Source organism: Scatophagus argus, chromosome 4, assembly GCF_020382885.2.
Source record: "Scatophagus argus isolate fScaArg1 chromosome 4, fScaArg1.pri, whole genome shotgun sequence".
In the NCBI taxonomy this organism is placed as follows: Eukaryota; Metazoa; Chordata; class Actinopteri; family Scatophagidae; genus Scatophagus; species Scatophagus argus.
In genome coordinates, this window is record NC_058496.1 from 979,167 (window position 1) to 993,939 (window position 14,773).

The 14,773-nt window shown below is 49.5% G+C and overlaps 1 protein-coding gene across 2 annotated transcripts; it reads left to right on the top strand.

Annotated features, from left to right (window-relative positions):
• The first annotated feature begins 728 nt into the window (after positions 1–728).
• On the top strand, positions 729–14,098 carry LOC124057899 (poly [ADP-ribose] polymerase tankyrase-1). Of its 2 annotated transcripts, XM_046386553.1 has the most exons (28): positions 729–1,317; positions 1,891–2,115; positions 2,232–2,327; positions 2,473–2,509; positions 3,274–3,349; positions 4,912–4,932; positions 6,791–6,885; positions 6,959–7,025; positions 7,408–7,594; positions 7,741–7,862; positions 8,093–8,184; positions 8,416–8,494; positions 8,576–8,747; positions 8,955–9,034; positions 9,113–9,258; positions 9,351–9,516; positions 9,630–9,849; positions 10,122–10,231; positions 10,350–10,538; positions 10,708–10,954; positions 11,034–11,116; positions 11,224–11,344; positions 11,421–11,518; positions 11,852–11,926; positions 12,176–12,281; positions 12,374–12,560; positions 12,647–12,803; positions 13,025–14,098. In XM_046386553.1, exons 1-28 carry the CDS (start codon positions 867–869, stop codon positions 13,109–13,111), a joined length of 3,792 nt encoding a protein of 1,263 aa, XP_046242509.1. In that variant the 5' UTR covers positions 729–866; the 3' UTR covers positions 13,112–14,098. The 2 variants fall into 2 exon arrangements, with proteins under 2 accessions (XP_046242509.1, XP_046242511.1); XM_046386555.1 differs by lacking the exon at positions 4,912–4,932.
• The last annotated feature ends 675 nt before the right edge of the window (positions 14,099–14,773 follow it).

Consider the following 14,773-nt stretch of genomic DNA (forward strand, 5'->3'; position numbering starts at 1 on the left):
ACACGTGCATCACAGAACAAAGAAATGTCTTTGGCTCTTTGTTGACCACTTAAAATAAAAAATTATTTCAGTACTGAATCATTTGCAGCACATGAACAACACACAACCAGCCTGAATTACCAACTGGACAAAAACTCCCACCTGACAGTGTCAGTTGTGACTGATTTCATTATTTGAAAATTTGCATGACGAAAAGCACAACAAAGCACCAATTCTTTTAATTTTGTGGAAGACTTCAGATTTATTACAGATGCAATGTGTTAGAATATATTTTTATTGTTTACTTGATTGTTTATTTGTCTTTTTGGTCTGATTTCAGTAGCTGGGCACATGATTTGATCTAATTTGTATTTATGTTTTGAACACAAAGACACTTTGAGCTGAGGTGGAGACTAAAGCACCTCAGATTAAATGACATAAAGGTGATTTTCACTGAAGCATCTTCTGAAGCTTAAATAATCTCATTGGTTTCAATTGGCCTGTAGGTGGCGCCAAAGAGCCGCCGTTTCTCGTATTGTGGTGGTTTTAGCCTCAATATCAGTGAATAAACAAATCGAGAAGAGGTAGATGATCAGCTTAAGCAAACTCTTTGTCTACACATTAAATCCATCTGTGATCATTTGAAAGACACTGATATTATTTATTGATTAATAAAACGCTGACTGAGGGAAGTCAGCCTGAGGGTGGACTCAGGTGTGGGTAACAAAGCACACCTGGTCGTGATGTGACCCGGCTGTGGTCTGCAGAGGAGGCTGAGCTGACTGCTCCTCCATCGGCCTCCACACGGAGTAAACAGCTGACCGGAAACGACAGCACTTTCACCGGAAAGGAGGAGCAGCTTTTATTGTCGCCAAGCTGCTGCTGTAATGGCGGTGCCTCGTCGCTCTTCGCAGCAGCAACAACAGCAAAATACCCTCCAGTCCCCGCCGAGAAACGGCTCTCTCTCGGCCGCCCCCCCGGCCTCTCCGCCGATGGCTCTGCTCACCTCGGCTGGTGGACCGCCGGAGACCGAGAGGGAGTGCAGCGGGGGGATGGAGATGGCCCTGGCCTCCCCGGACCTGCCCGCCCCGGTCCTAACCAGCAGCGCGAGCTTCACCACGACAGCCTCTGGCGGCGGCAGCAGCAGCGTCTCCAGCCCCGGCTCCGGAGCGGCCAGCCCCGCTGAGGGCGGCAGCGGCATCGGCGGGGCGTTCAGGGAGCTGTTCGAGGCGTGCCGGAACGGAGACGTGTCCAGAGTGAAGAGACTTGTGGACTCGGTGAACGTAAACGCGAAGGACATGGCTGGTCGAAAATCAACTCCGCTTCATTTCGCTGCGGGTACCAACGAGCTAAGCTAACCATCCTCTCCATAACATCAGCTAGCAGAGCACAGCTAGCGGGCTAATGTTGGGTTGTTTTGGTCGATGTGATCACCGCTAACCTGAATGTCCGTCAGAAATTAAATGTTAATTACGTGTGAATTTAACGCCAAGCAGCGCTAAACGGCTAACGCGACTGTCAAACAGACTAACCGTCAACAGTGAAGCGAGGCTCGCATTTCGGCCTCGTTCGGCTAAGCTAGCGGTCTGAAGCAGGTCGTGACGACACGTAAGGTTTAGGAGGAAAATACAGCTTTGATATTTGTTCGGTTAGCATTAGCTTAAGTTCTCCTGAACGCAGTAAATGTGCTGCCACAGACGTCATCTGAACGGGGGTCCTTCTGGGCCGACGAGGCACGATGTGTCATCAAGGATTAAACCTCATAACTTCGTAACATTAGTTTTGTAGGGACGTTAATCTGAACCTTGCAGTTGTTATTCTGAAACAATCGGGCAGGTCCGTTACAGCTTGTGTGTCTGCATCTCTTCACACTGAGGAACCTCAGTTTAAAAGCATTTCGTCCTCCTCCAGGTTTCGGCAGGAAGGATGTGGTGGAGCACCTCCTCCAGACGGGGGCCAACGTTCACGCCCGGGATGACGGAGGACTCATCCCCCTGCACAACGCCTGCTCCTTCGGACACGCAGAAGTCGTCAGCCTCCTGCTGTGTCAGGGCGCGGACCCCAACGCCAGAGACAACTGGAACTACACCCCCCTGCACGAGGCTGCCATCAAAGGGAAGATCGATGTTTGTATTGGTAAGCATGCGGCTCAGCTGACGTCTGCACGAAGGCTTTTTAAAGTGACAGGTGATGGTAGATACCACGTGCCTTGTTACCAAACCTTTCACTTTCTTTATGTGCATTTCACTCAGTGTTACTCCAACATGGAGCCGATCCAAACATCCGCAACACTGATGGCAAATCTGCTTTGGACCTCGCTGACCCTTCAGCCAAGGCTGTTCTCACCGGTCAGTCTGTCTGTGATCACAGGCTTCAGGGTGCAGTTAAACTGCATCGAATGTAACAGCTAGTCAAAATTTAAAGGATCAAAAACCAGTAAGTTTAGCTCAGGTAGTCTGAACGAGTTCTGATCGGATGTTAATTCTCCTCCAGGTGAATACAAGAAGGATGAACTTCTGGAAGCAGCGAGGTGAGTGTCAGTGTGAGCGCTCAGTATTTCCTGTTGGTGTGGTCTTCTTTCTTCACTGTATGAGAGGATGCTCTCATGTGGGTGGACGCGATGAGAAGCCCATCACACGAGTTTATTTCACTGGGGGCGTCACGATGTCCATTCTGAATGGTTCAAAATGAACTTCTGGAGTGAAGAAGTTTCTCCTTCCCACTGGTATGCGTCTTGCACGTGTCCAAAGGAAGGAAAACAAACACTCAGAGACGACACACTGATGGAGTCTGAGGAACAGGACTCAAAATCCTCCTGTGGTGACATTTTGTCCTCCCTCTGAGTTTTGGTGTTGACAGAAAACCTGACAGCTGATTAAAATCCTTCGCCGTGGTCACCAGGAGTCTGTGACTGTCTGGTGACCATTTGTCTGTTTTTTAGCATCTTGTTTTCTTAGTGAAAGTTTTGGGGGTTTGCAGATTTGTTTTGTGAACGAACTGAACTGTAAATTGTTCCCTCACCTTTTGCTTGAATGTGATCTTTGAGAAGAAGATCAGATTGAGATTGTGAGATCAGACTGTGGATGTGGAGAATCGTGACGCCCCTGCAGGTCACAGTTAAAGCCAGATGACCTGCAGGAGGACCGAATGCACATGTGCACATGACGTACGGTTCTTAAACCCAACCGTTTTGTCGCCTTCAGAGCCCAGAGGCTGCACTGGGTTTCATGCAGACTTTTAGATTTTCACACTGAATGCTGACTGACACCAGTTTGATTTACTGTGTGTTTACAGGAGTGGGAATGAAGAGAAGCTGATGGCGCTTCTGACTCCGTTAAACGTCAACTGCCACGCCAGCGATGGACGCAAGGTAAACGAGCCACCCAATCACAGCTGATGGATTTCTGTCTGACACAACGTGCAGGTTTCCTGTTTTGTAGGACAGTCAGAAGGTCTGAGAGTAAAGGAATCTGGTGCACATTGAGGTTCTGGCTGCTCGGTTTGTGCTGGAGGCTTTTAATGAGCGCCACCTTCAGACTCTCATCAGAACTTCCCTCCATCAGTCCGTCATGACGTCTCGTCTCTCACTTTGCCCGCCACATTATTGATCCCCTCAGTTCACGTTTTTTATTTTACATTTGTGTGTTGTGTGTTTTCCTACCATGAAAACCCACAACACTTGGACTCGATCAGCCGAGCTGAATGTGTACTTGATTTCTGGAAGTAAAGCAGACAAACCAGGCCTTCATTTCATCACTGCGTAGTGTTGTCGTTAATCATGTTTCAACATGGGATCTTCATCCCATAGTCACCTTTTCTGTGCCAGGTGCTGGACTGTTGGACCAGAAGCTTAATGGCACAGTGAAACATTTGGCTTTGATAACATCAGTCGTTTTGCGTTCCCACATCACGTGTTTGCTCTCGCTGTGCGGGCTGCACAACATAACATTTCAGCAGCAGCCACAACAGGACACATGATGTCATGACAGCAAACTAACATCTCATGACTAACCTGTGAGGAAAGTCTGTCTGATTTTACTTGTAGTCTGATTTAAGGCTCCTTGGATACACACAGTTTGATACACACAGTTTGAGATCTCCTGGTCTCCTGTAGGAGGAGGCGGGTGTCCAGCTACACCAGGCAGGTTTAGAGTCCCAGCGCAGGTCCATGTCCTAGGAAACGCCTTCAGTATCCAGATCTGTCTGAACTGCCATCCTGCCGACATACAGAGGAATGTGTTGGAGCTTCTGGTTCCTCAGACATCAACTGAGTAGCAGCCACTTCAACCGCATAAAAATGGAAATTTACATGGAAAATCAAAATTCAAAAAGAGCTTCTCAATGAAAATAAGCTTCTTCTAATGCAGGAAACATCAGTGGCATCAAACCAAGTCAAACCAGGCTCACATTTGTCCTCAATCAGAAGGAACACACACAGCTGATGAGTTGTATTAACATACTTTGTTAAAGATGGCAGGTGACATGAAAATAACTCAGCAACTACTTTTGTCTGCATGCATCACTTTTCTCAGGAGTATTTCCTGTCTTAATCTGGAAAAATCACTGTTTTATTTTTGTAAATAACTCACAGAAAGTGTAATCGCGCCCTGCACCATAGCACCACCCCTTCATCCATCCATCCATTCATCCATCCATCCATCCATCCATCCCTCCCTCCCTCCCTTCCTTCCTGAGCACATTTTCTGCACAGCAGTTAAAGTTTTCTCCTGGCAGAGAAAAGCCTGCAGGTGTTTACTCTGTTTGGCGTCACGTTTAATGTGCGGCCATGTTTGACGGAGCAGACGCTCGTTTCTGACTTGTGTTGCACTGATTTGAGGAGGAGGAGGAGAAATGCTGTGAAAAGATTCTGTCAGTTTGTAATTTTTGTTTCGTTTTGTTTTCCGTGTGACTCTGGCAACATTTGTCGATCAGTCAACATCCCAAAAAATGCTGGTAAGTTGACCTTGATAACAGCCACTTGATTGATGCACTGTTGTGATCTTTATTTTGTTTCATTCCTTTTTAATCCATCATTTTTATTTGACCAATAAGCTGGCTGTCACTTGTTAATTGCACATCATGGACCTCGGTGTACGGGTCACTCATGTATCCTCCCCTGACGCTCCTCTGTGTGTGTGCGTGCGTGTGTGTGTGTGCGCGTGTTGTCATGGTGACGTCTCGTCTCTCTGGACTTGGAGAGGAGCTCAGATTGTCCACTGCCTGCTCTCTTCGGCGTCTGTCCTGTCCTTGCACACTCACCCGCACTTCTCCTCTGAATCACTCGCTCTTCAGTCCGTCTCTGATTTGGCTTTTGTTTTGTTCACTGGTTGATGTGTTGACGATCACTCATGCATGTCTGAAGGCCATCTGACTGTCTGTGAACGCTCCTGTTGGATCACTTGGTATGCAGTAGTGAATGATGAGCTACATCTGTGGTTGTAGTGCTATGCTTGCCTCTGTGGTCACGACCTTTGACCTCTGACTGCTCGATGCCTCTGCGATTCGACTCATCCCTCTGATCCGCCGCTGGGACTCTAACAGTCGGCTTTGCTGCATGGAAAGTGAGACGATGTCCCTCCTGTTGATTGTCAGCTTGATTTTATTTGAACAAAGAACAAATGTCGGCTCTGCAGCTTTGCTCGCACTAACGTTTAGTTTCCTCGGCTGAAATAAAGCGTTTCATTTGACCCTCTAACAGTCTGCTTATCGTAGCTTCTTTGCATCCTGTTACGGTTGGGATTTGATAGCATTTGATCAGATCTGAGTCCAGTTTTGACTCTACTTACAACGGTTATAAATCATTTAATACTTAGGAACCAAAACTCGACGTTGACAGAAGTAAAAATTCCGCTTAGATTTTCTGTTTGGCTGTTTGGCTAAAAGACATCCTTATTTCCTTATTAAAATGAAAAAATAAAGTCACTGTGTCAACAGTAGTTGAAGAATAAGAAACATCTCGTCAGTGCGTCTGCAGCTAACAGCAGCTGTTGTCATTGTTGATTAATCTGCTAATTATTCTCAATGATTTGATTAATCATTTTACATATCAGATGTCAAAAAACTGAAAAAGTCCAAAACCCAAAGACTCTTCAGATCCTGACGTTTAAGAGGCTGGAACCAGCAGGTTTCGGACTGAGATGATTAATTGATTTTAAATTAACTCATTTTCTTTAGGTTGACTGGTTGATTTATCGACTAATCGTAGCAGTTCTTCTTGCAAGACTCTCATTATTGTGTCTGATTTTACATAACGCACACATGACAGTAAACTAAGTCAGTGAGTTCATGTTTTGGTGACTTTAGTCCAGAAGAACAAACGTGCAGCTCAGCCCCACGTTTCACTGAGGCCTCAGCTGCTCTACCTGAACTCCTTATGCACTGAAATAAAGACAGGACTTAACAAATCCAGCTGTCATCACCCAACCGTAAGTCCCTCCCAGCTGTTTTGGCAGTAACGGCTTCTCTGTCAATTCTCTCTGGTCATCTAACCACATAAACCAGGAAGAACATTCATTCTGCTTACTTTGTCAGATGGAAGTGGAGGTTAAGAGTAAGACGGTTGAAGTTGCTTGTCATCACTCGCTCAGCTCAGTCAGAGTCGACAGCAAGCGAACTCTGGTGCTGGATTTGCCCACAAACTCTATTGACTTTGCATCATCGTGTCCGCCATTCATCTGCAACTCACAGAGCATCGCCTGCAGACTGATTGCTTCTGGCCCTAATCAGCCGCTTGCTCGTGTGGCCGTCGAAGGCAGCGCACGCTGAAACAGCCCTCGACGTGTGTTTGCTAACGAGCTCTCGTCTCTTCCAGTCGACGCCGCTCCACCTGGCTGCCGGCTACAACCGAGTCCGCATTGTGCAGCTCCTCCTCCAGCACGGGGCGGACGTTCACGCCAAGGACAAAGGGTAAGACACGCCCACCAACGTCTCTGTTTGTTGTTGCTGACATGTGACACTGAGCTGAGTGTTGTCTCTGCAGAGGCCTGGTCCCACTCCACAACGCCTGCTCCTACGGCCACTTCGAGGTCACCGAGCTGCTGCTTAAAGTAAGATTCACTCCTGAACCCCTTGAGCTCACACTGTGAGGGTTTAAGGGACATCCCTGATTACTGGTTTCTGTGACTAAAGGGGGGCCACCCAGCCCTCACAAACAAGAGCTGGTGGTGACAGAACAAAGATGAACAGCAGTAATAAAAGTTCATCTCAGCAGTGAGAAGCACAGAGGAGTAAAGTATCCTCATCCTGGTGGGAACTGCATGTGAATGTTATTTGTTAAGTCTGAACTTTTTTTGCTTTTGAAACTTGTCTGGTCGTGTTGCCGAGCTTTGTAACATGCTGTAACGTGGAGATCCTTCGGCAGGAGGGAAGGATTCAAACAGTCTGCTCAGTCGTGTCACGATTAGCTCTGATGTTCGCTTCTCTCTGCAGCACGGAGCCTGTGTGAACGCTATGGACTTGTGGCAGTTCACTCCGCTCCATGAGGCGGCGTCCAAGAACCGGGTGGAGGTGTGTTCCCTGCTGCTGAGCCACGGGGCCGACCCCACCCTGCTCAACTGCCACAGCAAGAGCGCCGTGGACATGGCCCCCACCCCGGAGCTGAAGGAGAGGCTGACCTGTGAGTCCGCCACACAGCCGACACCGAGACAAAAACCCACAGACAGACAGCATACGGACAGACAGACAGACAGCACACACACAGTGCAGTTTCACTCAGGCTGCATTTAAAAATTCACTTTCTGCTTTTCTTTGTTTTCTCTGTAGATGAGTTCAAAGGTCACTCGCTGCTGCAGGCAGCGCGGGAGGCAGACATGGCCAAAGTGAAGAAGACTTTGGCTCTGGAGATCATCAGCTTCAAGCATCCTCAGACCAACGAGACAGCTCTGGTCAGAACCAGGCCTTAATACTGCCATACTGCTACTACTTAATACTACTTAGTCTGAATTTCTAAAACCTGAATTCAGCGTTCTGTTTGATGACTGATGATGTTCAGGTAGTCGGCTGTGTGTGATTGGCTGTATGTTTAGTGTACTGACTGTTGCTCAGATTTGTCCCAGGTTGCCAGGTCTCTGGTTGACATTCCAGCCCCCTGATGTGATGCTGCTGTGTGTTTCAGCACTGCGCTGTGGCTTCCCCCCACCCCAAGAGGAAGCAGGTGACCGAGTTGTTGCTGCGTAAAGGAGCCAACATCAACGAGAAGAACAAAGAGTAAGTCCACAACGTTCAGTTTTTCCTCTGACTCGGAAAAGAGTTGAGACCAACTTTGCTCAGGTGAGATATCAGCCATGAAGCAAAAAGGATTGATCATCAAAGATCTGATCATTAAAACCTTGTTTAAAGAGAAGGACAATCTGTCGTGTGTTGAAACACATTAAGTTCTAATAAGAAAAGATATCAGCTGTCCACTGGTCATGACTTCCTGTCTGCCGTGTCCTTCAGCTTCATGACTCCGCTGCACGTTGCTGCTGAGAGAGCTCACAACGACATCCTGGAGGTGCTGCAGAAACACGGAGCGAAGGTCTGTTCTTCTGTTCTTACGCTCCTGTTCTGTTCAGCCGGACTGCGAGCGGCGTGTTAACTCGACTTCCTGTGCCTGCAGGTGAACGCTGTGGACACACTCGGTCAGACGGCTCTTCACAGAGCCGCACTGGCTGGACACATCCAGACCTGCAAGCTGCTGCTGAGCTACGGGGCCGACCCCTCCATCGTGTCCCTGCAGGGCTTCACCGCCGCTCAGATGGGAAACGAGGCCGTGCAGCAGATTCTTAACGGTAACCACAGCCGACGTGAGTCTGATGGGTTAACGCTGTTTGAGTTCAGGCTTCAGAGGGAAACTGCACTCGATTCTGTAGGCTGAAGTGTTTGTTTCACTGGGCTCGACGCTCACTTTTGCTTCATGGGCTCCAGGCTCCTTTACAAACGTCTCTTCAGAAGGAGAACCTGATCTCAGTGCTGATCCTGGGATTTTCTTTCTCCAGAAAACGTTCCCACGCGTAACTCTGACGTGGACTACAGATTCCTGGAGGCAGCCAAAGCAGGAGATCTGGACACAGTGCAGGTAAGTTAACCTTTAACCCCCTTATTAGACCACTGAGCTGCGTTGCTGATCGTCATGTTGGCTCTTTGTGTGCGGCAGCAACTTTGCACCCCGCAGAACGTGAACTGCCGGGACCTGGAGGGCCGCCACTCCACTCCCCTCCACTTTGCGGCCGGTTACAACCGAGTGGCTGTGGTTGAATACCTGCTGCACCACGGAGCCGACGTCCACGCCAAAGACAAGGGGTCAGTGCTTCTGTCTGAGGTTTCAGGGTTTATTTTGCAGCAGACCCGCACACGCAGATCATGGAGTTTCACTTGTGTTTGTGCTCCTGCAGCGGCCTGGTTCCCCTCCACAACGCCTGCTCATACGGTCACTACGAGGTGGCCGAGCTGCTGGTCAGACACGGAGCTTCGGTCAACGTGGCCGACTTGTGGAAATTCACTCCGCTTCACGAGGCTGCAGCCAAAGGCAAATATGAGATCTGCAAACTGCTGCTCAAAGTGAGGATTCAGTCTTTGCTTCTGTTAATCAGTTGTGGCTGCGATGGCGATTGTGACGCCATCATTTTGAGCCTCACATGCACCAAACATCTCTTTAAAACTCTTCTGTTCAGCACGGAGCCGACCCGTCCAAGAAGAACCGCGATGGCAACATGCCACTGGACATGGTCAAAGACGGAGACACGGACATCCAGGACCTGCTGAGGGGTGACGCCGCCCTGCTGGACGCCGCCAAGAAGGGCTGCCTCGCCCGAGTCCAGAAACTCTGCTCGCCAGAGAATATCAACTGCAGAGACACGCAGGGACGCAACTCGACGCCGCTGCACCTCGCAGGTACTCAGCACTCGCTGCTTTAAGGCTTTGCACATCCTTTACGTAAGATGTCATGTAAAGTTGTCTCTGCTGGGATTTCAGCCCCACCCATTCGTAACTCGCACTGCCCCCTGGTGGTCGGATTGTCTTTCAGCGATCTCAAGTAACAACAACTTACGATATGAGAACAGTTGCTGAGACCACCTGGTTAACTTGAGCTCATGTTTATGTTTCAGAACGAGTGTTTTAAGTGATGATGCTGAGTGTTAAATGTCCTCCTCATGTCTCCTCAGCGGGCTACAACAACCTGGAGGTGGCCGAGTATCTGCTGGAGCATGGGGCTGACGTCAACGCTCAGGACAAAGGAGGCCTCATCCCGCTGCATAACGCCGCCTCCTATGGGGTCAGTCTGTGCAACCTGGAAAAGCTTGAAGCTACATGAAACTCAAACATGTTTCTGGTGTTTGTGCAGATAAACTCAGTGTTATTTATAACCGTGTTGTTGCTGATGTTTGCTGCAGCATGTGGACATCGCAGCCCTGCTGATCAAGTACAACACGTGTGTGAACGCCACAGACAAATGGGCCTTCACGCCCCTGCACGAGGCGGCTCAGAAGGGTCGCACTCAGCTCTGTGCTCTGCTGCTGGCTCATGGAGCCGATCCCACCATGAAGAACCAGGAGGGCCAGACCGCCCTGGACCTCGCCACGGTAACCTGATTCCTGTCACGTCCGTCTGTCAGGCCCAGATGAGTGGTGGGAAACGTTCAGTGAGCGTCTCACTGCTGCCTGGGCTCCAAACTGATCTCAGATCAGTAAATGAATCAACAGGAACTTGAATCAGGCTCTTGTCAGTGAGTTTGTTGTTTTATCTCTGCAGGCCGATGATATCCGCGCCCTGCTGATGGACGCCATGCCGCCAGACGCTCTGCCCAGCTGCTTCAAGCCGCAGGCCACAGTGGTCAGCGCCTCAGTCATTTCGCCCGCCTCCACGCCGTCCTGCCTGTCGGCCGCCAGCAGCATAGACAACCTGGCCGGCCCGCTGACCGAGCTGGCAGCTGCTTCTGCTGCAGGCTCGTCCGGAGTGGCAGACGGAGCCTCAGGCACTGACCGCAAGGAGGGCGAGAGTAAGTCTGTCCCTGTGCTCACATTGGTCAGTTTGTAAAGCAGGTTCGGCACCTGTTTGACACGATGAATTTTTCACAGTGGCGATGTTGGACATGAACATAAGTCAGTTCCTGAAGAGCCTGGGCCTGGAGCACCTGAGGGACATCTTTGAGAGAGAGCAGGTCAGCAGTCCAAAACACCACAGCTTCAGACGAACAGCATGTGATCACGACCAGAGCTGTGAAGTGTGGTGGTACGAACTCCTCTCTGATCGTTTCCTTTTGCTCAGATCACCCTGGATGTGCTGGCTGACATGGGTCACGAGGAGCTGAAGGAGATCGGAATCAACGCCTACGGACATCGACACAAGCTCATCAAGGGCGTTGAGAGGCTGCTGGGCGGCCAGCAAGGTAACGAGGCGTCGTCTTCTAAGGTTCAGGTAGGAATGGAAGGTTTGTTGTGAATAACCGTCCTGTCGGGTTTCAGGTGCCAACCCCTACCTGACATTCCACTGTGCCAACCAGGGCACCGTCCTGATAGACCTCGCCCCTGACGACAAGGAGTACCAGTCTGTGGAGGAGGAGGTGAGTCTGCTGAATCGGATCAAACTTAATTCATACGCCTTCTTTCAGACAATTCACACTCGGCTCAAAGTGGCAGGGTGTTAAAATGTGGATTTGGATCAAATAAATAAATCAAATATACATAATGAAACGCCTCATAGAAGCCAGATTGAAGGGATGACAGGAGCTGCTTAGCGTCAGAGTTTTGTTTTAAAAGCTCGTTTCCAGAAGTGATTTTTCGTTGTGATCGTGTGAAACCCACCTGAAGGTGTGACTGACTGCAGTGTGTATTCATGTGTGTGCGCAGCAGCTGCTTTACTGCACAGCTGATGGTGTGGTTGTTGTGTCCCCCAGATGCAGAGCACCATCAGAGAGCACAGAGATGGAGGCAACGCAGGTGGTGTCTTCAGCAGATACAACATCATCAAGGTCTGAACCAGAACCAGAAGCAGCTTTAACGGGGACTGTTTGTTTGTGTTAAAGCTCTCATGATGAATTGTTGTGTTTTGGTTACGTTGGAGCATTTTAGATGAACACCAGAGTCTGCCATGTTTCTACAGTGTTCAGTTGGTTGCACTCTGCAGCCTCACCACTAGGTGTCACTAAATCCCACAGACTGGACCTTCAATGACCTAATGGATGTGAGTCAACTGATTTGAGGTGATGTGTGTCCCGCAGATTCAGAAGGTGGTAAATAAGAAGCTGAGGGAACGTTACACCCACCGGCAGAAGGAGATCGCAGACGAGAACCACAACCATCACAACGAGCGGATGTTGTTTCACGGTAACCACACCTACCATCGCTCCACCTGTTTGTCTCGGGTCACCGCTCCTAACTTCAGATTTTGATTTGTCGGGCGTCTGTTCTTCCGTCAGGTTCTCCGTTCATCAACGCCATCATCCACAAAGGCTTCGATGAGCGACACGCCTACATCGGCGGGATGTTTGGCGCGGGGATCTACTTTGCAGAGAACTCCTCAAAGAGCAACCAGTACGTGTACGGCATCGGAGGAGGCACAGGCTGCCCGACGCACAAAGACCGATCCTGCTACCTGTGCCACAGGTAACCCGACGCTGTGAAAGTAAAGCGTCTGTATGCGAGACGGTGAACACCTGTGTCTGACTTTGCCCTCTCGTCCGGACTCTCAGGCAGATGCTGTTCTGCCGAGTCACCCTGGGGAAGTCCTTCCTGCAGTTCAGCGCCATGAAGATGGCCCACGCCCCCCCAGGACACCACTCGGTGATCGGGAGGCCCAGCGTCAACGGCCTGGCCTACGCCGAGTACGTCATCTACAGAGGAGAGCAGGTAAACCCCAGGCAGCGTGTGGGACGTTCAGTTACAGTCAGGCCTGCCAGAAAGTTCACAAAGTTCAGACAATTCTTCATTTTACGCGTTATGTTTGATGATTTTTCCAACGCCTGTGCACCAAACTTTCCCAGACCTTGTGGTCGTAGTTCGGTTGTGGTTTGAGAAGAAGAAACGACCTGCTGTGACGTGTCAGTAACGTCGCTGTGTTTCTCCCTCAGGCCTACCCGGAGTACCTCATCACCTACCAGATCCTTAAACCGGAGAGTGCAGCCCAGTCCGCCGCCGGAGCCGAGCAGAAGTCCTAGTTACACACACACACACACACACACACGCTCAAAGACTGGATGCTCGTCATTTTCTCTTTGTATTGCAGATGCCTGAACACCTTTTATTTAGCCAACATGTTTCCAGTGACCTTCATGAGCAGATACGCTGTATAAAACTCCTCCTCCTCCTCTTCCTCCTCCTCCTCCTCCTCCTCCTCCTCCTCCTCGTGGTAATGACACCTTTTGGGGTTGTTTTTGCATGGGCTGCATGTCGTTACAGAAGCATGTAGGGCCCAATAGCGTGCGTGGGTTACTTCTTTCCCCTCACCAATCAGGAGGCTGCTTGTAGAGACTTTAAATATCAGCATTAACAGTCTGTTGCCTCACGCAGAACCACCGACCCCTCACACACACACACACACACACACACACACACACACTCTCTCTCTCACTGTGTCACTGTCGAAACCTGTGGACTACTACTGCCCTGCTGTGTTTGGGTTCGTCCCGTATAAAAGGCCTCTGCTGACTGTGATTTCACCCTCCAACACTAAACGGCCGATGGTGCACAACACTACGAACACTGAACTGTTTTTTAGAGGTTTTATTCAGGACTGGTGGGTTGAGGAAGGGCTCTGTGTCCTGTCAGCTGAGGATCTGAGACATCAGAGGTCCACGGGGACATTGGAGGCATCACGCTGTTTATATGACGGTTGTTCAGAGTGTTGAAAACGTGCTTGTGATGCCTTACGGGTGAGCAGCCAGTGAACACATCACAGCAGCCTTCTGTCGGTCTCGCTCAGACATCCCACGCATCCGGATTTGCACTTTTACATAGAAACCTATTTAAGTTATTTTAAATTTAAATTGCAGATTTTGCGGGAAAAAGTATTTGTACAGGTTGTGTAAATGTTTGTGTATAACTGTTGCTGTTTGACAGTATCTTTGAGTTCAGTTGTAAATGACATGATTTTTTTTCCTTTCATGCCTTCTTGACTTTTTTTTTTAAATAAATGTCCCATTAACAGCTGTGTGTGTCTTAATGTGTAACATGTTTTAGTTTTTGTCTTTACCTGCTGAGACACCTGAACGAGTTGTGGTCCATCAGTCGGTGAGGATGACGAATGTTTGGCATTTAAAGTATTCACTCTGTTCTCTTCCTGTCAGCTGGTCTCTTCAGGCGTCCCCTCAGCAAATCATCTGCCTCCACCTCGTCCTGTCCTCTGTGTCCTCCTCCCTCACACCAGCGACCTTCATGTCCTCCTTCACTACATCCATAAACCTCCTCTTTGGTCTTCCTCTGGACCTCCTGTCTGGCAGCTCCAACCTCAGCATCCTTTGACCAACACTGTCCCTCCTCTGAACATGTCCAGACCACCTCAGCCTGGCCTCTCTAACTTCATCTGTCAAACACCTGCTGTCCCTCTGATGTCCTCATTCCTGATCCTGTCCATCCTGGTGGGGCCCAAAGAAAACCTCAACATCTCCAGCTCTGCTGCCTCCAGCTCTTCCTCGTGTCTTGTCCTCAAAGCCACAGTCTCTAAACCCCACAGCATCTCTGGTCTCACTGCTGTCCTGTAAACCTTTCATTCCTGCTGGTTTTACCACAGGACACACCTGACACCTGTCTCCACCTGTTCCAGCCTGCCTGTGAATTAAACCATTACAACCTGCAGATCAGTTCTGCTCCTCAGTCAGCTG